Source organism: Piliocolobus tephrosceles, chromosome 3 (assembly GCF_002776525.5).
Source record: "Piliocolobus tephrosceles isolate RC106 chromosome 3, ASM277652v3, whole genome shotgun sequence".
Taxonomy (NCBI): Eukaryota; Metazoa; Chordata; class Mammalia; order Primates; family Cercopithecidae; genus Piliocolobus; species Piliocolobus tephrosceles.
The window spans coordinates 167931448-167958580 of NC_045436.1; the positions used below are offsets into that span (position 1 = coordinate 167931448).

General features: G+C 35.5%; 1 protein-coding gene across 13 annotated transcripts in view; it reads left to right on the plus strand.

Moving 5' to 3' along the window:
• LCORL (ligand dependent nuclear receptor corepressor like) overlaps nucleotides 1-27133 on the plus strand; it is a 177706-nt gene that overhangs the window by 108696 nt on the left and 41877 nt on the right. For 7 of the 13 annotated variants that reach the window (XR_004228891.1, XM_023206986.2, XM_031935367.1 and 4 more), the window contains one exon: nucleotides 4612-4863. Coding sequence is in view for 12 of the 13 variants with exons in the window: in XM_023206986.2 (XP_023062754.1) it covers nucleotides 4612-4863 (252 nt within the window). In the remaining variant the exon portion in view is untranslated. Of the gene's footprint in view, nucleotides 1-1784; nucleotides 3686-4611; nucleotides 4864-11304; nucleotides 11669-13355; nucleotides 16773-19408; nucleotides 19583-19984; nucleotides 21241-27133 lie in introns of those variants that run through there. The other 6 variants (XM_031935365.1, XM_031935370.1, XM_031935363.1 and 3 more) reach the window with 6 other exon arrangements.

Here is a 27133-nt window from a genome sequence, read left to right on the forward strand (position 1 = left end):
GCTTTCCTGGGCATTTTTCTGCTCAAACTTTGGCTGCCTTTCTCAGAACACTCTCATAATAAACAGGTGTTATTTCTTTGGCCCTCCAGAAAGTCAACAAGCAAAAAGCCTTGAACATTCCAAAACACTGTTGCCATAACCTTTGCTCTTAGTCAGTCCGCTTTGGCTTTGACAGGACCACTTCCATCTCTTGGTAGCCATTGCTTTAATTGTGTTTTATCTTCAGGATTATATTGGTAAAACCATGTTTCATCGCCTTTTACAATTCTTTGAAGACATGCTCTGAATCTTGAACCCACTGGTTAAAATGTTTTCATTGAAAGCTCTGCTGTTGAAAGTTCTGCTGTTGTCTGCAACTGATCTGGGCGCAATGGTCTTGGCACCCATGGAGTGGAAATCTCAGCTTTAATTTTTGAGTCAGAATTATGTAAGCTATTGTCCATCAAGATGTCTATGATGTTGACTATCATTCCTGCTGTTAATCACCAGTCCTCTTCAATTGGCATGCAAACAAAATGAATTTTTGTCCTCACAAATTGATGCGGATATTCTCTCACTGCGGGCTTTATCTTCAACATCATCTCATCCCTTAAAATTAGTTGTCCATTTTTTTTGACCTCTGAACTTTTTATTGGCCTCCTCTTCCCCAGAGGGGACCGTGCTTCTGCTGGCTTAATGTTTCAGAACTTTGGTGTCATTGGTCTCAGGTACCACTTTGCCATCCACTATTCGGTGGCTGGTGGTCTTTTGGATGGTTTGCATGGAGTTGCTGCTGTCCAGGGCATCACCAAGATTGAAGTCCTCGCCATCTTCCAGCAGGCGTCAATAGATGACAATCTTAGCCTCCAGCTTGACCTTGATGTTTGGCAGGACCTCGTACTTCTGGGCCTGGTGCTGCCCCTCTGCCCGGGTCTGTGCCAGCTCCGACTCCAGGTGCAGGAGGATCCCATTGAGCTACTCCATCTGTAGGGCGTAGCGGGCCTCCACCTCCCTCAGGCCATTCTCCAAGCTGGCCTTCAGGTTTCTCATCGAGTCCAGGTCCATCTCCAAGGACTGGACTGTAAGTCTCAACTCCATGAGCACCATCTCAGCAGCTCCAGCTCCAGCAGACTGCGTGGTGATCACTGTGGTGCTCTCCTCAATCTGCTGAGACGCTGAGACCAGTAACTTGTCTAGCTCCTCTCGGTTCTTCTGAGCCAGCTTGTTGTATTGGGCCCAGATGTCTGCCATGATCTTGGCAAGGTCCTGAGATTTGGTGGCATCTACCTCCACAGTCACCCTAGAGCTGGCAGTCTGGGCTTGTAGACCTTTTACTTCCTCTTCATGGTTCTTCATGAAGAGCAGCTCCTCCTTGAGAGCCTCCATCTGTGTCTCCAGCTGCAGCCGAGTGACACTGGTTTCATCAGTAACCTTGCGGGAGCCCATGATGTTGCTCTCCACAGACTGGTGCATGGCCAGCTTTGTCTCATACTTGACTCTAAAGTCATCAGCAGCAAGACGGGCATTGTCAATCTGCTGAACAACGCGGGCATTTTCCACAGTATTTGCGAAAATCTGAGCCCTTAAGTCCTTGATGGTCTTGAAGTAATGGTTCCAGTCTCTGCCCTGGGGTCCCTTCTTCTCCAGGTGCCCCCAGATTTTGCTCTCCAGCTTCTCTAGTTCTTGGTGTCCAGGCTCCTCATTCTGTCCAGATAGGAGGCCAGGTTGTCATTCAGGCTTTGCGTGCTCTGGCCATTCAGGCTTTGCATGGTCTTCTCATTCTGGATGCCTTCCTTTCCTGCCAGACCCCCGGCCATCCCCATGGCCAGGTCCCCGGACCTGAAGCCATCCTGGAAGCTGGTGGAGCAGCACATGGAGATCAGGGAACCAGAGCTCCCGGAACCTGCATAGATGCCAACCACGCTGCTGACCAGTCAGGCACCATAGCTGGGTGCCTGGACGTAGTCCAGGAACCAGTAACTGGTGGAGAAAGTGGAGCAAGTGGTGAAGCTCATGCTGTATGGGGAGGAGAGCGAGAGGACAGGACTCAGACTTTGCCAACGACCAAGTTATCCATTTTTAAACTGCTGATTTCTTTAGGACATTATCCTCATAAACTTTTTCAAAATTACTAGTGATTTTACCATTCTTCCATCCAAGCTTTACTGTATAGTTAATATTTGTTCTTGCTTCAATTTTCATAGAACTCATGTTGCTCTAATACTGGATGTTTTCAAACTGATGTCTTATCCTTCTTAGTGCCTCAAGCTAGATGCCATTTACACATGTTTCAACAAATTAGTAGTTTATTTTGGTGCAAAAAATTTTTGAAATTTATGCCTAGTTTTTTGATAATGGTGCGTTTTCCATGAACTTTGAAGACCCCTTGTACTTTTACTTATTTACCATTTGGTGATTTAAATAAAATATAAGTGCTCAGCCTGCATCTTTTTTTTTCTCCTATCATTTCTACTAACGGCTAACATTTACTGGACTATTAATATGCCAAGTACAGAGTTAAGTATTTTATCTACTATCTCATATAATCCTTACATCATCCAGTGAACAAACCCCATAAATATTATCCCAGGTTCTATTACTATTTCTGTCTTAATGAATGCAGAAACTGAGGCATGGAGGAGAATATGTAACTAGCCTAAGTTCATAAAGATGGCTAAGATCCCGAACTATAGCTAGGTAGAATAGGAAAACGAATAGTGTCCCTCTTTCCTATCAAGTTCTAAACAAACAATGGAAGTGAAGGCTAAAATTGTATTTTTCTTATAGGCCCATAGTTCCCTCTTTCAGATGTTTTTCAGAATTCAAAATTATTTGTTTTGAAACAGGTAATACAATGTTTTGTAATATCTCCAACAAGTCTGAGATAGCACCCTGTGATCAAATGTATTGACATTTATGCAGGACCAGTTTATATCAGCTTAAGTCATGTTTTGCTACCAAATGTGATGGTAGTTGTGGTGGGGGTGGGTTTGTTGCCTCTCCTCACCTCCAAATAGTATATTTTGAAACCTTCTTGTATTTTAGAGCCATGGACCTGTCAATGATAGATGTTGGTTGGAAGGCTTCTCTTTAAGTCTTTTAGACAAGTGTTTTAACTAATACTGAAACACAAAACTAGGGAGACTTACCACTTCAGTCTCTTAACAACGATGGATCAGAGAAGGCCTATTCACTTAACACTGATCTACCTGAGTAAGGGTTTAGACATTTAAGGAGTAGAGAACTAGTATCTCTACAAGTAGGCCCATTTCTAAGAGAAAAAAGTGTATCCCTACTCAGAAAACAAGTATCTCTAGTCATCCTTCCCAATATACCAATCACCCTGCATCTAAAGGTGAGTAAATAAAGGGAATGGAGCCAGACCAGATGTGTGTATAAAAGCCACCACCCCCAATACTAAATCTCTATATCACTATTATAAACTGTGTATCTGTTCTTATCCCACGCTTCTTACCATAAAATCATTCAGTTGTTTTACCAACTGTAAGTTTCAGACAGAGTTGTATTATTACTGTTGAACTTTATTATAGTTGTAGTTGATCAAAATGGTTTGGTTAAAACTCTCTATGATATTCTCATTTTACAGAAGTATCTTAGGATATCCGTGCTGAAATATTTAGGAGTAAATTGTCATTATTCTGCAGTTTCAGTGGTTCTACAAATAAAAATAAAAAGAAAGCTAATTTGGCAGACTAGTAACAGCTCTTGAATATTAGTAGAAGCTGTGTCATTGTACTATTCTTTCATTTTTTATTTATCATCAAAATTTTTCTATATAGGCCGGGCGCGGTGGCTCAAGCCTGTAATCCCAGCACTTTGGGAGGCCGAGATGGGCGGATCACGAGGTCAGGAGATCGAGACCATCCTGGCTAACACGGTGAAGCCCCGTCTCTACTAAAAAATACAAAAAACTAGCCGGGCGAGGTGGCGGGCGTCTGTAGTCCCAGCTACTCGGGAGGCTGATGCAGGAGAATGGCGTAAACCCAGGAGGCGGAGCTTGCAGTGAGCTGAGATCCGGCCATAGCACTCCAGCCTGGGCGACAGAGCGAGACTCCGTCTCAAAAAAAAAAAAATTTTCTGTATAAAAAATCGAGGAAAGAAAAAATCCTTGATGATGACATTCAGGACATAGATGAAATGCACATTTTACAGAATTGAAGAATTTAATGGATATAGAATTATAAGAATTTAGATGTTTTCCTAGTTAATGCATGCACATTGTACATTAGGATAAAAATTGGTTACTTATACAATTTATGTTCACATACTGAGTGTTTTAATATCTAGTAAAATACATCTGAATGAATGTTAGAACTCTTGAGAATAAGTTGTTCTGCTTCTGTGTCTAATTCTTTATCTGTATTTTAGTTTGGTACCAGAGAATGTTTAATTGTAAGAAATAATTAAATATGCCACATTTTTGGTTGATATATTATTATAAAGCTAATTAAATCTACAAAGCTTTTATTGCTAATTCCCAGAAAACATTGGCAGTTATGGACTGATGCTAAAAGACTTCTGAAGTCATTAATTTGTAATAAAAATAAATTTAAATGTTGGTGATTTACATTTCTCGTTTTAAAATGATTGTTATATTTATTTCTTCCCTAGATCTTCCTCAGAACTGTGATCCTAACATTCCCCTAGTTGCTCAGGAATTAATGAAAAAGATGATACGTCAATTTGCGATTGAGTACATTTCAAAAAGTGGTAAAACTCAAGAGAATAGAAATGGTTCAATTGGACCAAGTATAGTATGTAAAAGTATCCAAATGAATCAAGCAGAAAACTCCCTTCAGGAAGAACAGGAAGGCCCCTTAGACCTCACTGTGAATCGAATGCAAGAACAAAATACTCAGCAAGGTAAGATTTTTTGTGTGCATGTAATATATAATTTGATGTTTTATATCGTTAAATATATATTTATAACTTTTATATTCATAGGGAAATTTATTTTGGATGTAATATGACTTTTAATTTGCTTATGTAATATGTACTGGAGAGAAGTACCTATTTACAGCTTCTATATTTGCATCTTTGTGTATAAAAGAGAAAATCTGAGTTACTCTCAACTCTGTTTGCAATAAAAAAGTGTATCCTAATAAACAGCTTAAAAATAAAGCATATAAATAAATAAAGGATATAAATAAAGAGATGTTTATAAGAAATAATTATTTTTGTAGTGGACAGCTGAAAACAGTAAGCATTTGCTTGTTCAGTGTTTTTTTGTATTTAAGTGAGGGGAAAAAAAATAGATGATTTATCTTCCAGTTGTTTATAATGTAACTGGGAACAGAGGAAATGGAATATCTGTGACAAATATAACGTTATCATGTAACTAACTATATGGAGAAACATTTGTCATAAGGAGCCTGAATGATGATGACCATGTTGGACTTACAGAGTTTAATTAAAAGAGAACCATTACTTCACAGAGGAAAGGCAAGAGGAAGAGCCTTTTAAGTGTGTGTGAAGGACATAGATTTTTATCAGAACAAAGGACAATTTAGGTAGCTTTTGTTAATATGGGCTAGGAATAGTATTGTCAGTCTTTGAAGCTATAAGAAAAAAAGTCAGCATTAAATTTGAATCCAGAAGGCAGTGATGTTAGTTAGGGGCTCTTAAGAAGAATATACTAGTTAGGCCAGGTGCGGTGGCTCATACCTCTAATCCCAGCACTTTGGGAGGCCAGGGCGGTTGGATCACCTGAGGTCGGGAGTTCAAGACCAGCCTGACCAACATGGAGAAACCCCGTCTCTAATAAAAATACAAAATTAGCAAGCACTGTGGCGCATGCCTGTAATACCAGCTACTCGGGAGGCTGAGGCGGGAGAATTGCTTGAATCCGGGAGGCAGAGGTTGCAGTGAGCCGAGATCGCACCATTGCACTCCAGCCTGGGCAACAAGAGTGAAACTCTGTCTCTTAAAAAAAAAAAAAAAAAAAAGACAAAGAGTATACTAGCTAGTGTTTGAAGATACAGTCTTTTCAGTGTGTAAATCAGATTAAAATTTAGAGGGGCTAGAATATGGGAATAATTTTTCCTTTTTAGTTCCCTAGCACTAGGTTGCAAGTATTTATGTGACAATATCTGACAAATTTTAAGATAATAGATTATAAGACAGAGAAAGAAATGTCAAAGATAACTATGATACCACATGGATGTCCAACCTTTTGGCTTCCCTGGGTTACATTGTAAGAAGAAGAATTGTGTTGGGTCACACATAAAATACACTAACCATAGCTGATGAGCTTTAAAAAGCCAGTAGGGGGGGTTCCCTGTGTTATTTTTATGATATCTGCCACCACAGATAAGTAAAAAAATCCTCGCAAAGGGTTGAATACCTGTGAAGGCTTAAGGAAAAAGTATCAGTACATAGAATTTTAGAACTTGGTAAATAGAGGATTTTTAGAATTGTTTTTATTTGCCTTTCCATGCCTTACATTCCCTTATATCTCCTCTCCTTTTGGGGATTTCTGAAGAGACTAGAACATAGACTTTGGTATGTGACAGACTTGTGGTTGAAATCCCAGCTCTGCTACTTACTTAAGTTACTTGAACAAGTAACGTTACCTGTCAGACCTTTAATTTCTTCAATTGTAATTTGGCCATAATAATAATGGACCCATTGGAGCACTGTGAGAATTAAATATGTAGTAACAAACTCATGAAAGATACTCAAATACTAGTCTCACCGTACTCTCTACCTCCCTTTCCTTGTCACCATAGAAGAAGCCTTAGAAGTCACGTGATAATTATCTATAAATACTTGTATGACTGTTACACTAACGTAGGACTGAGTTTTCTGTGAATGGTCCAATGAGTTGAGTTAGGATCACTAGCTAGAGGGAAACAGATTTCAGGTCTAGATAAGAAAGAATATTTCTAAGGAAATTGCTAAGGAAAGAGGACTGTTTCTCTGATTGTCTCATCATTGAAGGTATTGAAAAGCATCAGATGAGTGGTTAGAATAGATGGCATTTGGCTCGGCATGGTGGCTCCCACCTGTAATTCCAGCACTTTGGGTGGCCGAGGTGGGTGGATCACGAGTTCAAGACATCTACATTCTGGCCAACATGGTGAAACCCCGTCCCTACTAAAAATACAAAAATTAGCTGGGTGTGGTGGCGCACACCTGTAGTCCCAGCTACTTGGGAGGCTGAGGCAGGAGAATCGCTTGAACCCAGGAGGTGGAGGTGGCAGTGAGCCGAGATTGCGCCACTCCACGCCAGCTTGGTGACAGCAAGATTCCGTCCAAAAAAAAAAAAAAAAGAATAGATGGCATTTTAAAAGTAAATTTCCAGTCCTTAGATCTTTGATTCTGTGAAGTTAAGTGGCAAGACAGATCCATGTATATGTACAACACAAGTCATGTAATTAATTAAATTATTGTAATAGTCTAAACAAAGTGCAAAAATATGTGAAAATCCTGAGGTTGGAAAGAGGAGTGATAGTGGATATAAATCCATAACTAGTCTTCTTGATAATTTTAAGTTTTTGGATGACTTCTTGTCATATGTGATTCTAGTCTTCTTACTTGAGGATAGAAATTATTTAGTTTAATGTGGTTTGACGTATAGAGGGCACAGGGAAGAATGATGATAGATGAAGCTCAAGAAGTAGGTAGGGACCAAATTTTGACTTTTCTTGGGGTCATAAAAAGCTACCAGACTGAGAGTAACAAAATCAGATTTTTTATGAAACCATTCTGCCATGGTATGGATTGGTAGTTTCTTAAAATTTGTCTGCATGCACACCAAACAAGGAAAAATGAAGCACATGCCCTTTGATGCATTTGTGTGTACGTATGGGTGTGTGTGTATGTACCCACTAACACAGTATGTGTACTAATCTTTCTAGAAATATTTTAGGATTTAAATAAAGATGTTATAAACAATTTTTAAATGTCTTGCTAATCACGATGACTTCACTGCCAGTATCTTATTGAATGATAATAATACTTTAGAAGAGTTTCATTAGCAGTGATAGAAAGTATAAACCCATATTTCACATAGCTTCCTTAAGAATTTAACCTTTTTTTGACCTGATTTCACTGTTTTTACCTCATAGTATAGTCAATAAAGAGCTCATACTAGTGATAGCAGTGTCAGTTATGCCTTTTTTTTAATGTTGCTATTTGCTAGTGCTTACATTTTTCATATTATTCTCACTCTAAGTTTTTAACAATACTTATTTAAGCCAGTTATTTATTTGGTGAGTTACTTTATTTAAATTAGATGACAATAGATAATCTATCCATAAATGATGTAGGTACATTTATGGATAGTTTATGGATAGTATAAACCATAAGTTTATGAAATTCTCCATGCCAAATAGTTTTATAGGTAACTTTGTATACTCTTAAAGCAACAGATAATTCCTATTTGTGCTTTCCTTTTTTTCTACTCTGTTTCAAAGAGTAGAAAAAAAAAAGAAATGTTGATATAATCTTGATACCAAAACTAGACAAAGATAGCAAAAGAAAGAAATACTGCAACCTGCAAACCTAGGTGCAGAAATCCTTAATAAATATCAGCAAATTGAGTAAAGTGAGTTATAAGGACATAATAATGACTAAGGAGGCATGGATGATTAAGCATTTGAAAAATTTTCTTAATTTTCTAAATTAAAAATTATATCATAATGGACATGAAAAAAATTTATTCTATAAAAGCTGACATATTTATGATAAAAAGCACTTATCAAACAAAGGATAATCATGGGCACTTCCACTACCAAAAACATTATAACCTAAAGATTTAAAATAAAAGATAACACAAAAAATGCACACTATCATCAATTTTAAACATTTGATTTAAACATTTGATGAGAGGTCTTAACTACTCTATTAGAAAATCTAGTTTTAAAGAAATTACATTTGCAATAGCTGCAACAACAGGAAAAACAGTGAAATGTCTAAGAATGAAACAGATAAACTGTATCAGGTCTTATGGAGAATATTATAAAAATATATTGAAGGAAGAAGACGACGACCAGCAAAATGAATGATTCCTTAAATGAATGTGAGAACTGATGCTTACAGATTCAGTGTCATTCAGGGCAGAATTCTGACAGGATTTATTGTTAAATGTGGCTTGCTGATCCTAAAATTTACAAGCAAGACTTAAAGAGCCAAGAATAACCAAGTCAAGGTGGTAAATAAAGTCTGGCTAAATGTAGCAGCACTTATTAAGTGCAGTAATTAAAACAGGGTGCTATTGGCCAGGATAAAAATAAGTAGGACAGATCAGTCCAAACATTAGCTCCCAAACATTAGTGGAATCTTAGTACAAGACAGAAATGTCATTATAAATCACTGGGAAGGATACCGTATTCATAAATAGTTTCAGGGCAATTGATTACCCAAAAGGAGGATAAGGGGCGGATCCCTACCTTACACCACTCATAAAAATAGTTCTAGTTGGGTTTAAAGGCTAAATGTCAAAAGCAGAACTAAAAGGAAATTATAGGATAATATCTTAATTCAAAATAAGGAAAAAGTTCTTAAAATGCAAGAATCACAATCCGTACAACAATTTTGTATATTTGACTATATTCAAATCTAAAACTTAAGTATAAAGTCACTGAAGAAAGTGAAATGTCAAGCCTCATCTGTAACTGATGTATCTAGCAAGCATTCAGCTAACAGAACTACAACCAGTTAGACAGACAACTGATGAGAAAAATAGACAAAGACAAGTCTCAGAAGAAGATATTGGAATAGGCAAATAAACAAAGAAAAAGATACTTACAAGAATATCTTGCCTAGCCTCCTTCCCTATATAGGATTCTTTTATTCTGTATTATAAGAGATGGTAATTCAGCCTCTGAGTGAATAAGTATTTACCAAAAATCTTTGACAGCTCTAATATTTAAGCTCATATCTATGAAGAATGTACTCACTGTTTTATATTTTTTCATCTGCAATAGCATTTTACTTTACTGTAAATACTTGTAAAAATTATTACATCTCCAAGACTTCTCTTTTTCATGATAACCTTTAGGGTTTTCTTCCATTTTGTTTTGTTTTTCTTTCTGCAACAATATGAGAAACTCTAGTCCTTTGACATAGTAGTGCTGTAAATGTTTGTTGAAACTGTTATGTTTCTTCAAATGTCTGTTTACTATACAAATCTTTTCAGCTTCCTTAATTGTACTTCATAAGTCAGTTTCCATCTTCCTCATTGTCATTGCCTTCTCTTTCACAAACTCTACACTCACTTAAAATATGGTTACCCTCAAGAAAACATGCCTATTTTCCTCTCCATTGTACTTTCTATCCAGGCATTTCAAATATTTGAGGATATTTCTTTGTGCATTTTAAATTATTTAGATTTGTATAAATACTCTGAGCCTCAAAAACTGGTAGAAAAGTAAGGCATGCATTGCCCATACCCAGGATTCTTTTTCGTCCTAGTACATTAAGAAACAGGTATAAATAACCTTAGTGTGTCAAGTATGTATTTTTAAAATATCAGTTTTAATCTGGGGCCAGAGTAAAAACTCGTAAATTCCAATGTACAAGAAGAAAATTGCAACTTAGAGACCTTTATCATTACTGTTACAACTATGAAGCATAGGCAGTCCTATACAGAACAAGATCAGATTTGGCAGAGATGGAACAGCAATACTTCATTAACTTTGTTAATGCAGTTTTCCACCATAAGAGATCCAATGAGTATTCTGGTAGAACTTTCATCATAGTAAACCTCTCAACGCATTGTAATTGTTTGCATGTTTATCTGCCTTTGGGAGCAGGAAACTTGTCTTTTTTCACTTTTATGTCTCCACTGGTATGATACGCAGTATATTGGATTTATTTATTAAATTAAAAATCTTCACCGTCCTCAAATGCCACTGATAACTAAAATGAGAATTGAGACTTGACTATTGCATTTAGGATGTTTCTGCAGTGAAATTTTCTATTTTAAACATTTTAGTTAGAAAATATTCTGAAATATACATTTTAATACTTTTTAAAATGCCGTGTGGAACATTGTGTCATAATGGACATAAACTATTGCACTACCATGTAATGATTTGAAATTTTTAGGATTATTTTCTTTATTATTATTATTATTATTATTATACTTTAAGTTCTAGGATACATGTGCACAACAACGTCTCTTAATTAGCAAAGATAAGTTTTTTTAAATTACTTCAAAATGTTATCAGTAGGGTAAACTTTGGAATCCACAACTTCTAGTTTAAATTTCCTTTCAACGAATTATGTATAGGACTAGTACTAAGTAGGCTTCAAGTGATTATTTGAGAGACTATATTGAATAAAATATATGAATTTCAGCCGCATATTTAGCTGTCGTTAAGTATCCTTTGTTGCTGCTGCCACCACCACTGTTCTGCTTTCTTGGCTGTGATTAAGGTAGGTGTTACTATGTGTAAGAGAGCCACGTATAGTTTTATGATGTTATGTATGCTTAATTATGTGGTTTATAAATTAAGTTTTGTAATTCTGTTTGGAAATCACTAAACAGTTTTTAAAGTTCAGTTCAAAAAAATTTCTATGTCCACTAATGAAATTGTCTATCTTTTTCTATGCCGAGCTTTTGTTTTCTGTGGCTAAAAACATGTGGAAGAAAATGTTATATTCCATGCTTGGGAAGATGCCATGTTTTAGTCTACCTGAAAAATAAAACATATGTCTAGATGGTCCTGTGTCCCTTCTAATCTAACCTTCTCTGACTGCAGGGATAGAAGAAACAGGTGATATTTTAAAATTCCAGATCTAGGCCTACGCTCTCCTGCTGAAAACACTTTAATGGCTTCATATTGCCCTTTAGATAAGGTTTAAGATCCTAAACTCCAGGAATCAGCCCCTGCCCACCTATCCAACCACATCTTATGTCTCTTTCTTTAGTCTTTATATTGACTTCTCATTTTCTTAAATATGTCATACACTCTCAGAACTTCAGAACACTGACAGAAAAGCTACCTTCTACCCCAACCAATTGTTTTTATAAATACATATTACTTATTTTTTTCCAGGTCTCCTTTTAAACATTACTTTCGTAGGAAAACCTCCTCCACACCTCCCATATTGGATGTACACAGACACACACATTGATATTTTTATTCTTACTCGCATTTAGTTTGGGGTTCTTACTGTATTTTTATATAATATCCTATATTGTTTTGTAGCATTTGTTACCCTTGTAATTATTGTTTCAACCATCTTATCTGCTGTCTATTTGTCTTGTTATGCTTTTTTTTCCTCCTTATTTTCTTTTGGATTGGGTTTCCTCATTTTTCTTTGCTTATTTTGAAGTTATATACTCTACTGCTATTCTGTTTGTAATTACCTTAGAAGGTTTTAAAGGTATACTTAATATAAGAAATTTAGAGTCACCTGCCCTGACACTTAACAGCTATCTTCAGTGGTGTGTTTCCCTTCTTGTGACATCACAACTTAAACACAACCATTTGTTTTATAGCATCAATTTTTGTTGAGAATTACATATATAGTTTTAATCTCTTTTGCTTTTCATTTCTTCTTACATTTCACATGTTCTTCTGGGATCAGACATTCCTTAAATAAGGGCTTATTGGTAGTAAACTCTCAGGGTTTTTTGTGTTTTTATTTCATTTTCTTTTTCACTTTTGTTCTTAAAAGATGTTTTCTCTAGGTACATAATTATCATTTGCTACGATTGTTGTGGCTGCCAACTAATAGTCTTTTCCTTATAGGTAACTTTACACACTCTACTTTTGGGCTGTCTTTCGCTCTTTCTCTCCCTGTTTTGTTTATGGTATTGTGCAGGTTGTCTTGGATATGTTTGGAAGTGGATTTCTTTTTTTTTTTTTTCTTTATATAAGCCACAGAATATATTTAATTCAGATTAAACATGAAACTAGAATAATGTTCTGTCCTTATCAAGTAGCAATTAAATTACATTTTTTTTTTAAAAAAAAAGAACAGTACATTTCTGTCTACATTCCAGCAGTCCAACAAGGCAGCATAGGTCACATGCAGTTTGATGAGGTGACAGGGGAAGCAGATTTCTTTTCTTTATTCTACTTAGGGTTATGTTTCCTAAAACTAAGGAGAAATCTCTCATCAGTTGTGGACATTTTTCAGCCATTATCTGTTTAAATATATTTTTACTCTCACTTTTATTTCCTGTCAAAATCCATTGAGACATATTTTGGATCTTCTTATTTTATCCTCCCTCCCTATCTCTTCCTTTTCATATTTCCCATCTCTTTGTTTCTGTGTAATATAATGATTAGTTTATTCAGAAATATTTCCCAAGTTACTAATTCTCTTTCAAGCTGTTTTAATCATGATTTAACCTATGTCTTGAGTTTCTAATTTGTCATTATACTTTTCATTTCCAGAAGTTAATTGTTACTTTTTCCAAATGTGCCTGTCAGCATGCCCATAATTTTACAAAAGAATCACTAAACAAGATATCAAAAGTGACTGGGAGGGTTATTTTAGACAAGATGGTTCAGGAAGACCTCCATGAAGAATTGAGTTTGAGCTGAGACTTGAATAATGAGAGGAAGTCCTCCATATGAAGATCTAAGGTCTGGGCATTTAAGTCAGAAGAAATATCAAATATAAATACAAAATACCAAAACTCAGGGCGGGAATGTATCAGATATGTTTGAGGAACTGTAAGAAGATTGTCTCAGTCAGTGAAAACCAAGAGATTGTTCAAAGCTTTTTTAATAAGGTGAGATTATAGAATGTCAAGACATAAAATTGTTACGGTGTATATAAGCTGAATTTTTCTTTTTTCTGTTTTGTAAAGAATGTCATTTTTTAAAAAGTACACTTTTTAAATTCAGGAGTTCCATAAATGCTACTATCTAAAATGTCAGTTGACTAACTTAATTAGGTATATAAAGCAAAAAGAAAAAGAAAAAAGAAATTAATGTCCTCTGTTGCCATTCAATTGTTTACAAAAATTTGTTATATGGGTTAAGTATTCCTTATCTGAAATGCTTGGGACCAGAAGTGTTTCAGATTTTGGATTTTTATCTTATTTTGGAATATTTGCATATACATAATAAGATATCTTGTGGATGGGGCCCAAGTCTAAACAGAAAATTCATTTGTTTCATATACACCTTATACAAACAGTCTGAAAGTAATTTTATATAATATTTTAAATAATTTTGTGCATGAAACAGTTTGTGTTAAGTACTCGCATGATATAAAGTTGATCACCAACCCCATGAGTTTCCAAGTGTCAATTCTCGGTTTTTTTCTTTTCCCTTGTAATTTCTCCAAGTATTCTCTCCCCAAAGAGATAACTTTCCTACCTACTTTATAACCTTGAAGTTATCAGTATGCCAAAATTCAATAACCTTGAAGTTATCAATATGCCAACTTATGTCCACTTGTAATAAAGATGATATTTTGTATTTAATCTTCCTCTTGGTTTTCTGTTACATTAAGGACAAAATTTACATTTCTTTTAATGACTTACTAGGTTCTGCCAAGATTTTGTTCCTGCCTACCTCTCCGGACTTGTTCCGTTTCCTTCTCTTCTTGGCCTAGGTGCAAGTCACACTGTCTACGTCTGACACTTGCCAAGCCCACTCTGCTTCAGAGTTTTTCCTTCAACATTGCTGATCCTTTTGCCTGGGTTGCTCTGCCTTCAGATATTCTTGTTTTTGTGACTTTCCCCCTGTTCATCATTTCTGTCTTAGCTAGAGCATCACCTTAACAATAAGAAAATGATAAATTCCAAATTCCAAAATGTAAACAAAAGAAACTTTTGCATGACACAGAAGAAATCACTATTAGAAAAATCAAAAGACAGTGGCAGTCTGTGAAAAAATATTTGCACCTTATAAAATAAAAAACGAATGATTCTAATCTATTAAGAGTTTCAAAAAATTGAAATGTAAAATATCAACAACCTGATAGAAAAATGAGCATAATTGTACTGTCAGTTCATAGAAGAAATTTTAAAAGCCCTTAAACATAGGAAAATACTCTCAACCATACTCAATGTGATTCACAACTGTCACACTGATAAGAATTCAAGTTTAACTATATACCCTGTTTGTCAAAGCTGTTAAGCAACAGACATTTTCATGCGTTACTGTGGAAATACAAGCTGGTACAGTCCTTATGGAGGAATTGACAGTATCTGTTATATTTTATAAGTGTTTGTCCTCTGACCTAGCAATCCCATTTCAGGAAATCAAGCCTTTAATTACACCTGCACAAATATGGAATGATATGCATTCAAGGTGATTCACTGGGACATTATTTTTAATAGCAGGACATTGGAAATAATCCAAATATCCATCAGTAGTATCTTGGTCAGTTAAATTATTTATATCCACACAATGGAAGGCAAACATCAAAAAAAAAAAAAAAAAACCAGAATGATCTCTTGATAGTGAATTTCCAGGTTTTCTTGTTAGGTAATAAAAAGCAACATGCAGAAATACATATATTACATGCTCTCTTTTGTATAGAAAAGCAGGGAAGATAGGCCAAAAACTAATGACAATGAACATGGTTACCAAGAAGAGGATGAAGTAAATGAGGCAGATGAGACGGGAATGGAAGTGCTCTCAACAGACCTTGTTATTTAGTTTTATGTAAATATTCTGTATATTCCAAAGGATAAAAAATTTTTTAAAGTAAAGCAATCCCAAAAACTTGAAGTGGAATGTAACAGATAAACCTGGCTGGGTCAAATTAGTAACATAATGTTTGTTAGTAACATAACATTGAGAAAAGAATTATATCAAGTGATTTTACCCAGCATTTTGACTATACATTCTTAGTGAAATCCATTCCAAGGGCAATAGAATATATTCTAAGGGCAAAAAAATACTTTAAAGTATGCTTAAACCTTTTTTTAGTAATACTAGTAATAATATTGTCATTACTTTTTGAGTCGGTAGAACAAATCAAATATGTAATCATGTTAACATCATTAGGAAGCCAATATTTTCAGTGTAAGATAAAAAACAAGCAACATGAAGTAAAAAACCTTATATTGCATGTGGATTGGAAACGCAGTGCAGACCATGAATTATTTCCAAAAATATACATTTCCTCATCTGACCACTGAAATAACCTAAAAGCAATGAAAACTCAGTGGCATTGAACCCAAACCTGGAGTGTGGTCTCTAAGCATTATTTCTCTTTAACAGAAGAAGACCTCTTTGGACTTCGGGTTTGGACTAGGAAAAGTACAAGATGAGCCTGGAACATCTTGTGCCAGCAGGCAAGGAAGCCCAAAGATGAATTTGTTAAAAGAGTACAGGAGTCAATGTTAAAGGTTCCCAGGTGGTCAAACATGAAAATATTTGATCATCAGTAGAAGAACAATTTCAGTGGAATGAAAAATATTGAATGTTTTAAAATGTACTCATTTAAGAGAACCAGAAACTGAAAGTGTCCCCCAGAGTTAGTAGTCTCTATTGGAGGTACACACCACACCAATTCTTTACTGTGAAAATTAGCAATTAAAGGAAAGTGTTAAGCATTTATCTTACTTTTTCTATACAAATTGTGTTTCAGGACAACCAAATCATTTAAAGAAAACTCTTGAAGAATGTTGGCTAATAAATATGGAAGGCATAATAGACTTAAAATATTACTATTTTTCCAACCCAATAAGATAATTGAATCAAACAACAGCATCAGAAGATAAAGGCTAATGTAAATTAATACAGCCACTATTGAGAACAGTTTAGAGGTTACTCAAACAAACACAAATAGGGCCACCATATGATCCAGCAATCCCATTGCTAGGTATATACCCTTAAGGAAAAGGAAATCAGTATATCAAAGAGATATCTGAACTCCCCTGTTTATTGCAGTATTATTCACAGTAGCCGAGATTTAGAAAAAAATAAGTCTCCATCAACAGACAAATGGATAAAGAAAATGTGGTACATAAACACAATGGAGTGCTATTCAGCCATGAAAAAGAATGAGATGCTTTCGTTTGCAACAAGGTGGATGGAACTAGAGGTCATTATGTTAAGCAAAATAAATCAGGCACAGAAGGACAAACTTTTCATGTTCTTACCTACTTGTGGAAGCTAAAAATTAAAGCAATTGAACTCATGGAGATAGTAGAAAGATGGTTACCAGAGGCTGAGAAGGATAGTGGTGGGGTGGGGTAAGGAGGAAGTGGGGATAGTTAATGGGTACAACAAAATAGAATTAATAAGATCTAGTATTTGATAGCACAACAGGATATGACTGTTGTAGTCAATAACAGTTTAATTGTACATTTTAAAATAGCTGAGTATAATTATATTGTTTGCAACACAAAGGATAAATGCTTGAAGTGATGGATGCCCCATCTACCCTGATGTGATCGTTATACAATTATATGCCTGTGTCAGAATGTCTCATGTACCCCATACTCAGTAAGTAACCACAAGAATTAAAATTTACAAAAGAAACAGGCCAGGCATGGTGGCTCATACCTGTAATCCCATAACTTTGGAAGGCTAAGGCGGTGGATCACCTGAGGTCAGGAGTTCGAGACCAGCCTGGCTAACATGGTGAAACCCTGCCTCTACTAAATACCAAAAAATTAGCTGGGCATGGTGGCGCGTGCCTGTAATCCAAGCTACTTGGGAGGCTGAGACAGGAGAATCGCTTGAACCTGGGAGGCGGAGGTTGCAGTGAGCCGAGATCACGCCATTGCACTCCAACCTGGGCAACAAGAGTGAAACTCCATCTCAAAAAAAAAGAAAGAGGCCGGGCGCGGTGGCTCAAGCCTGTAATCCCAGCACTTTGGGAGGCCGAGGCGGGCGGATCACGAGGTCAGGAGATGGAGACCATCCTGGCTAAGACGGTGAAACCCCGTCTCTACTAAAAAAATACAAAAAACTAGCCAGGCGAGGTGGCGGGCGCCTGTAGTCCCAGCTACTCCGGAGGCTGAGGCAGGAGAATGGCATAAAAACCTGGGAGGCAGAGCTTGCAGTGAGCTGAGATCTGGCCACTGCACTCCAGCCTGGGTGGCAGAGCAAGACTCCGTCTCAAAAAAAAAAAAAAAAAAGAAAAACACAATGATACATTGTTTCACATCCACTAGGGATGGCTAGAATCTAAAAGATGTGATAAGTGTTGGCAAAGAGGCAGAGATTTGGACCCTTGATACATTGCCGGTGAGAATATAAAATGATGCAACCCCTTTGGAAACAGTCTGAAGTTCCTCAGAAGGTTGCGCATCCAGTTACATAACCCAACAGTTGGACTCCTAGGAGGCTGGAAAGGGCTATGGGGAAGGGGATGGAGAGAGGTTGATCAACAGATACAAAGGTAGGTAGGAGGAATACTTCTTGTGTTCTATTGTAGAATTGGGTGACTATAGTTAATGATAACATATTTCAAAACAGCTAAAAGACTATTTTGAATGTTGTCACCACAAAAACAAGTGTTTGAAGTGAATATACTAATTACACTGATTACAATGTGTACATGTATACATGTATGGAAACATCACATTGGACCCCATAAATAGGTACAATTACGTGTCAATTCAAACCAATAAAACATATATATATATATATATATATATATATATATATATATATATGAAGATAAAAAGTATAGAGGAAAGATCATTTTGAGAACTTTACAACAAAGGGGTCAGACTGTCACCATCAGAACACACTGATCACTTGAGCATCATTGAAAATAGACTTTATGTACCTCTTGATATGTCACTTGACCTGTGAAGTATTCTTACCAAAAATGTTGAACATGGGTCTAAACAATGCTGAGACCGCTGGTTCTTAAACATAGTCAGGAAGGCCTAAGAATCCCTGAAACCCTTTCAGGAGATATACCAGGTTAAAATTGATAAGATGTTGTCTGTTCTTTTTACTCTCATTTTCTCACAAGTGTGTATAGTAAAGTCGCCCAGAAGCTACATGATGTGTGATATCTCACCACAATCCATGCAGAAGCAGATGTGAGAATTCAGCTGTTTTCTATTAAGCTGGACATTAAAGAGACCTACAAAACTTTTTAAAATATAATTCTTTTTACTCATTTTGAAGACGTTTTTCATAAATGTTTTTATGAATGTTAACATTTTTAGTGTTGTTATCAATTATAAATACTTTTAAAATCTTTTTATTTAATTTCTGTTATGGTAAATCAGTAGATATAGCCCACATAAACAAAAGGTCTCTAAGGTCTGCAATAATTTTTAAGAGTAAAAAGGAATTATGAAATCCAAAAGTTTGAGAGTTACTTGCTTTATTGCCAATTCCAAGTTTATCAGAATTATACAAGGAAATTTTTAAAAGCAAAGTAAATGATACCACAGGAAAACAGTGCAGATGGTCATCAACTTAAGATGGTTCAACTTACAGTTTTTCAACTTTATAATGGGTTTATTGGGATATACATGCATTTTTGACTTATTGTATTTTTTTATTTACAGTGGGTTTATCAAGACATAGCCCCATCGTAAATTGGGGAAAGTGCTGCCCTAAATTGGAGACCATGGCCAGGCATGGTGGTGCACGCCTGTAATCCCAGCACTTTGGGATGCTGAGGCAGGTAGATCACTTGAGGTCAGGCATTCAAGACCAGCCTAGCCAAAATGGTGAAACCACATCTCTACTAAAAATACAAAAATTAGCCAGGCATGGTGGTGCATGCCTGTGATCCCAGCTACTCGGGAGGCCAAGGCTGAAGAATCACTTGAACCCAGGAGGCAGAGGTTGCAGTGAGCCAAGATCATGTCACTGCACTCCAGCCTGGGCAGCAAAGCAAGACTCCATCTTAAAAATAAATAAATAACCTAAGAATCAAATGTATCACACTAAGAAGCAAATGTAACACAGACACATTATTTGATTCTAATTGAACATACCAACTGTAAAAACACATTTTGGACTCAAGAAATTTCAGTACAAATTAGGCATTAGAGGATAACTTTTAACTATTGTAGAAAAACTAGAAAACAAATAAGAAAATGAAGAAAATAAAAGTTATCCTGTATTCTTCCACCCAGAGCTATCTGTAGGTTCTCCTGTGTTCAGTCCTTCCAAACCATTTTCTGAAGAATATCTACGTGTGCACAGAACACACTCGCAGTGCTCAGCCCCACTGACCTACTACATGAGATATAGATCCTCTGTAAACTGCATAATTTACACTTTTGACATCCTTATGTTGCTAAGTATTTTTCTGCAGAATCATTTTAATACTTAAATTGATTTACTTAGTTCAGTAGTATGGAAAGATCACATATTAATTGTGTGTCTTATATATAAACAAATATTCTTGAGCTAAGGTTTTAAACTCAATCTCAATCTTAATTTTTACTTCAGAACAAATTCTTAGAAGTGAAATTGCTGGATCTGAAATATTGCACAATGCTGTTGAAAGTCAAGATAGTAGGGGTAAGGGCGAGGTAGTGACCAGAAGAAGATACTGAGGTGGGGGGGCGTCAGGGTTGACACTGCTAAGTAGGTGTAGTTTTTATATGGGAAGGTTGAGTTCATGAAAATTCATTAAACTGTATAGTTAGATTGTACTTTTATGTAAAACATTTATAAAAGGTTTTTTAAAAGTAATCATTTTTGGAGGAGCATGACAAGGAGTCTCAAATGTATGGTTTAAAAAAATCAAGTCTTCCACTATGACATTGTTGCAATAAGTATGCAAACCATGTTTTAAATAATATATTCGGCTTAAACTTTTTACAGAGTAAGGTAATGTAATATAGGGAGTAAAAGAGGACATGTTCTTTAAAATGTTTTTCATAGGTAGTGACTTGAAGCCTTTTGAAGCCATGATTTAATTCAGTACTTGCAGGAATAACTGAAGAAAGAAAAAGGAATTACAATAAAAGTCTAAAATGGCATTTGGTGGAAATGTTGAAGCCTTATTTTAATTTCACCTGTAGTATTTTCCTAAATTTGCTATTATAAATGTTTACATCTTAAATTCACTATAAGCACTTTACTCTGATTTATATCATCTCTTATAATGAATAAATAGATTAATGAATTCTGTAGTATTTCAGCAATATATGTACAAAATAAAACACAACGGGAAGAAGATAACCTTCCAGTTAAAAAAACTATTTGAGCTCAGGCATGATGGTTCATGCCTGTAATCCCAGACTTTCAACAGCATTGTGCATTATTTCAGATCCAGCAATTTCACTTCTAGGAATTTGCGACGCCAAGGCGGGCAGATCAGTTGGCACTCAGGAGTTCGAGACCAGCCTGGCCAACATGGTGAAACCCCATCTCTACTAAAAATGCAAAAATTAGCTAGGTGTGGTGGCGGGCTCCTGTAATCCCAGCTACTTGGGAGACTGAGGTAGGAGAATCACTTGAACCTGGAAGGTGGAGGTTGCAGTGAGCCAAGATTGTGCCACTGCACTCCAGCCTGGGCAACCAAGTGAGATTCCGTCTACAAAAAAAAAAAAAAAAAAATTACTATTTGACTTGCAGAGGTAGGCAAATGAAGGAAAAACCAATCCTAAGGCTGGAATAATGTGCTACTCTTGTGTTATTTCTCCCGTGACTGAAACCCCATAGTTAAGGAGTAACAATCAAAACAATTTTATTTGCAGTGAACGTAAGACTTCAAATTTTTAAAATTGAAATTTGGATAAACCCAGGGAATGCTTTTATACTTTGTTGATTTTTTGCTAATTAAGTTTATGGATTTTTTTTTATTATGGAAACTTGGGAAAGGCAGAAAAGTATGAATGTATGTATGTAGGCGCATACATACCTAGGCATGTGCATGCACACAATCACATATTTTAACTGCTCAACGCTTTATCAACCAAAGATCACCATTGTTCCCATTTTTGTATATTTACTTCCACAGTTTATGCTATATTGTATTTGATTTGGGGGTTCTTGTTTTACATGCAAAACATGTTTCCCTCATCTGTATATCAAACTTTATATCATACCTTTTTAAAATGTTATAGTAGCATTTGCATTTACATGTTTACATCATCTGTATATCAGATTTTTATATCATACCTTTTAAAAGCGTTACAGTAGCATTTGCAGTTTTTTCATGCTTTATTAATGGCCTTAATGACAGTGTTAAATCTAATTCTCAAGCAAGTGAAGGAACCATAATTTATGTAACCATTTTTTAAATATTTAGGGTTTTTTAAAAATTGTACAATCTATGGTATATCTTTGTATATAAAACCTTTTTATGTTAAATATTATTTTCTTAAGCTAGATACCTAGAAGAGTGTAAACATTTTTAAGATTTTTGATGACATATGGCTACATTGTGTTTTGTTTTTGTGTTTTTTAAGAGACAGGAGTCTTTTTTATGTTGCCCAGGCTGGACTTAAACTCTGGGCCCAGTTCTTCCATCTCACCCTCTCAAGTAGTTGACTTCTCTTTCATTTTCGGTTTTATCATATTAAAACTTGCACATTAATTAATCTATTTATGCCATCAGGTTGTTGTGAGAACTGGATGAGTTAAGACATGTAATGTTTGTAGCAAATGCTTCACACACTTTCAGTACACTATAGAAAAATACAGTTTTAAACACATTAGGTTTAATGTAAGTTACTAATATTTTCTAGCAATCAGTTGAATATAATTGACAAAACCATAAGAATATCCTAGAGAGGAGAATAGCAAAAGGCCAGGTAAGAGATGAAACAGAATGATTTCCTTGGAGGGGTGGGAAACAGTTCTGTATTATGAAGGTTCCAGTTGTCCTTCTGAATAGATCCTTTATCAGAAGTTTGCATGACAATACAGGAAAGAAAACAATTTATGAAAAATTGAAATCTGAATTTTAACTAAAAATTAACCCAATAAAGTGAGTATTCAAGAAATTGCCCAATTTGGCCATGACTTCAATTTTTGAAACGTCAGTTTATTTTTAAATTTAATTCTGGTAGTGTTACATAGACAATTACCTGACCTTGTTCGAAGATTGGATTGGCTTATCTTTTAATTCTGTACATTTTACAATAGTGTTTGATCAGAAATAACTAAATTATAATGTTAAATGCCCCATCTCCAACCAGTAAATTAAAACAATTTTGTATTTATTATTAAATGTTAGTAAAAAGTTTGAATATACAGAAAAATACAATGTAATAATCATGTACATGTTAACCAGAATTAATAAATGTGTTATTTGGTCATATTTACCTCTGATTTGTCTTCTCTTAAAGACCTGAAGTATTTCTAGAAATACAGTTAAGATCCTTTTAGATCTTTTTGTTTACCCTTGGAAGCAACCAGTGATACTACCTATTTATGTATCTATAAACAAAATAGTTTTGTGTGCTTTAAATATTCACATAAATGGCTTAATAAATACACTATCTTGTTCACTTTAATCCTGAAGTTTACTTATTCACCAAAAATTAAAAATCACCGGCAATACTAAGTGTTATCAAGGATGTGGGACAGAAATTTGGTAATATCTGTTGTTCAGCACGTCTGAGAGTTTATCTTAGAGAAATTATTGTACATGAAGACAAAAAATTTATAAGGATGTTCATTTCAGCATTGTCTTTAACAGTGAAAAACTAAAACAACCTGAATACCAACAGTAAATAAATGGGGAATAAATTACAGTGTAATAAGATAAACTGCAGAGAATATACTAGTAAAATTGAATTAATTACCTCCCCCCACTTATTTAGTTTATATTATCCTGTCATAGCATTCTAAGTGCTTAGTTTTATCTACATTATTTACTACAAAATGGTGGGAGAGGATTCCAAGAGTTTATTTTAAATGGATTTTTATCATGTATTTTGGGTTAATTTTAGTACTTTGTAATGATGTACACACAAAATCTAGTTATGTCTCCATTGTGAAGAAATGATGTAATCACCATTCAGATAGATGTAATTATCAGGAGCAAGAAAATATCCTTCCCCCACCCCCGCCATTCCTGGACTTTCTCTATCCTTCCCAAGCTGTCTCTCTCGTTGTTTTTGTTTTTCTAATTCAGACAATCCTAGGAGTAACTTCTTTTGACTTTTCCAGCCCTTGAACTACAGGCTTTATGAAGAAAAGGGAATCATGCTATGAGCAAAATAGTATAGATGGTTAATACTGCTAACAAAAAGTGAGATTTTCTATAGATAACTAAAACTGATCTAAAATTCTTAATGGTATTAGAACTATTACATATTTATGTATTTTGTGTTTACTATGTAAACATTAATTGATTAAAGAATTTTAATGCAATGTGACAGAAATATGATGGAGTACATTTTTCATTTTCACTAGATAGTATAATGCATTACTTTCTTTATCAAATCCTTTTAGAATAAAACTTTTAACATAGCCTAGATGTGGAGAAAGGGCTATGAAGAAGAGAGAAAAGCATTTGTCAATAGGGTCATTGTTTAGACTTCCTAAAGAGAAAGAATCAGAAGTATAAGCCTATTTGCGTAGGTTTCTGAAAGATGGAGTAGAGCTTCTATGTAGCTCATCCAGATTAAAATGTGCTATAGTTAGTACTTTATGTGTGAGTAGTCCAAAAAAGAAAAGAAACCTTTATTGCCCTAGGTAGAGAGCTGCAGCCTAGTTTTTATAGTATCTGTAAAGGAGAGAAAGGGGTTTCCTGTACCTCCTTTCATAATTTATATTTTATGGAATAATTTTAAATGGAGCATATCAAGTCTAACAGCTTAGAATCGGGGAAATTTCATTACTTCATTCTGAGACTAAGAGTAACAGACTTAGGGGAGTGTGTTTTATATGCCATAAACTGTACATAAAATGAGCAAAATCAAAATTTGTGAATAAAGTTATAAACTTGAATATGGGTTTGGCAGTTATCCTTATAAGTTCTTAAAGTAGTAAAATTTTAATTGCCAAAAAAGAAATGAGATGATAGAACAGAGAAAACAGTTCTTTCTCCTTTTAGTAGGTTTTAGCACTCTACCAATGTTTAGTAACACAAATGAATAAGTCAAGATCCTGGACCTTGAGGAATTCAATCTCATGGGGGAAAAAGATGTATAAATCAATAATTACATGATAGTGTCATACGTTTTATAGGATGCTGTCCATGCAGGAAGACAAAATAAGCATCTTCTGCCTGGGCGGGGGATCTGGGTCTTCAAGGATAAGTAGAAGTTTGATGAGTAGAAGTTTGACAAGTCAAATAGGCAGAGGGAACAGTGTACTGCAATTTGAGAGGCATACCACTTCATAGCACATTTGAGGGAATACAAGTAGTTAGATACATGAGCCATGTGAGGTTTGAGATGAATGGAGACTAAGTTTAAAATTAAGCTGGATGGGTAAACTGGGGCAAGAAACTGTCTTTAATAATTTTTCAAGATAGTCTGTGCCAGGTACTTTGCTTCTTCAGTCTGTTTCTTTTACCCTTCTAATCTATGGGCTCTAACCTCTGACCACACTGAATTTTTCCAGTTCTTTGAAATTCTATTCAGCAAACATTTATCGAATACATATTGTATGCCAGGCACTATTGTAAGCTGCAGGGATATATTGATAAATAAAATATGCGTGGTCTGTGCCTTCACATAGCTTACAGTCTGTGGCTAGCACTGGTAGGTATATGAGCAACTAGCATTACATTACAACCTGCTAAATAATATAAGTAAGTGTTACTGGTATAGTAACCTATAATGACGATCAACCAACTCTATGTTGTGTCCTGAGTGAGGCTGATGAGTTAGATTTGGTGAGAATTAGGAGGGGTTGGCGTGGTGGGAGGGCAGGGGGCAGGAGTAGAGGAGTACGAATCTTCTAGGCAGAGGAAACCAACTCCAAGTGTGAAAGCCCAGAGACAAGAAACAGCGTAGCACTTTCCCAGCAGGTTGCCTGCTCCACCTTTAGCTCCTTGCGGTCCATTCTCCCATAGCAGATTGATCTTTTAAAAACCGAAATTGAAATCTTGTCGGTCTTCCACCCAGAATTCTCCAGTGGCTTCCTGTCTCTGTCAGAATGAAATGCAAAGTTCTTGCCATGGCCCAATGGCACTGTGTAACCTCTTCCTGCAACATTTCTGATCTCAGCTCACTCTTGGCCTGGTTTACTTCATTTCAGATACCCTTGGCCTTTGCTATTCCTCTGACATTCCAGACATGGTTCCATATCATAGCCTCTATACAGACTGTTCTTTCAGAAACGTTCTCCCTTGTATCTGCTTAGTTGGTAACCCTCACCTTATTCAGGGCCCTGTTCAAATCAAAGAAACCTGCACTGATACCACTGCATAACACAGCAGCGCTCTCAGCCCCACCCTCATTACTCTATCAGCTTACTCTGTGTTATTCTCCAGAGTGGCACTATCATAATTGCTGGTGGTAGTGGTGCTGGTTGTGGGGGTGTATGAATTATCTCATTAGATCCTAAGCACTGGGACAATGACTGTGACTATGACAGTAGGTACGTGGTGTGACTTTTTTTTTTTTTGATGCTCTTCTAGTGCCTAAAATAGTGGTTTGCACATAGTGAGCACTCAGTGAATTATTGTCAAAGTCTATATAGCAGGCTATAGATGGGATATTTTGTTTTATTTTTCATCTTTGTATCTGCCCAGGAACATACATATTTCATGGATTGATTATGGTTACAGTAAAACCCAGTTGAATTTTTTAAGCCCAGTTGAACTAATATATCTTTAACCATGTATTTTTAATAATTTTTCTTATAGCTAAAACTTTGTTTTTTAGCTAACAATAAAAACATTCACAGAATTGTTTGCTGGGTTTTAAATTCATGGTTTATTTTTATACTTTTTGATCCTGAAGCATGCCAGATTAACAATAATTCTGAACAATTGAATTTTTATTTATGTAAATGTTATATAGTAACTGCATTTTAATAACATCCATAGGCAGTTATTTTATAACATTATTTTTCTAAAGCTGCATTATCGTAAGTTATGTCTTTAGTCGTAGACATAAGCACAGTATATTATGTAGGCAGTGATTTAACTATTTATAGTTCAATAATTTAAAAGAGTAAAATTTTACACTATGAGTTCTAGAAAATATATAGTTCTCATATATTCCTATACATACAGCCACAGTTTACCTTTTGCTAGTCCTAGTAAATGCTAATTATTCAATTCTCTTACTCATCATCACATTTTCTGTTCTCTCTGTTTTGTACAATTTATATCACTCCCACCTTCCCAAAGCATTATCTGGGCA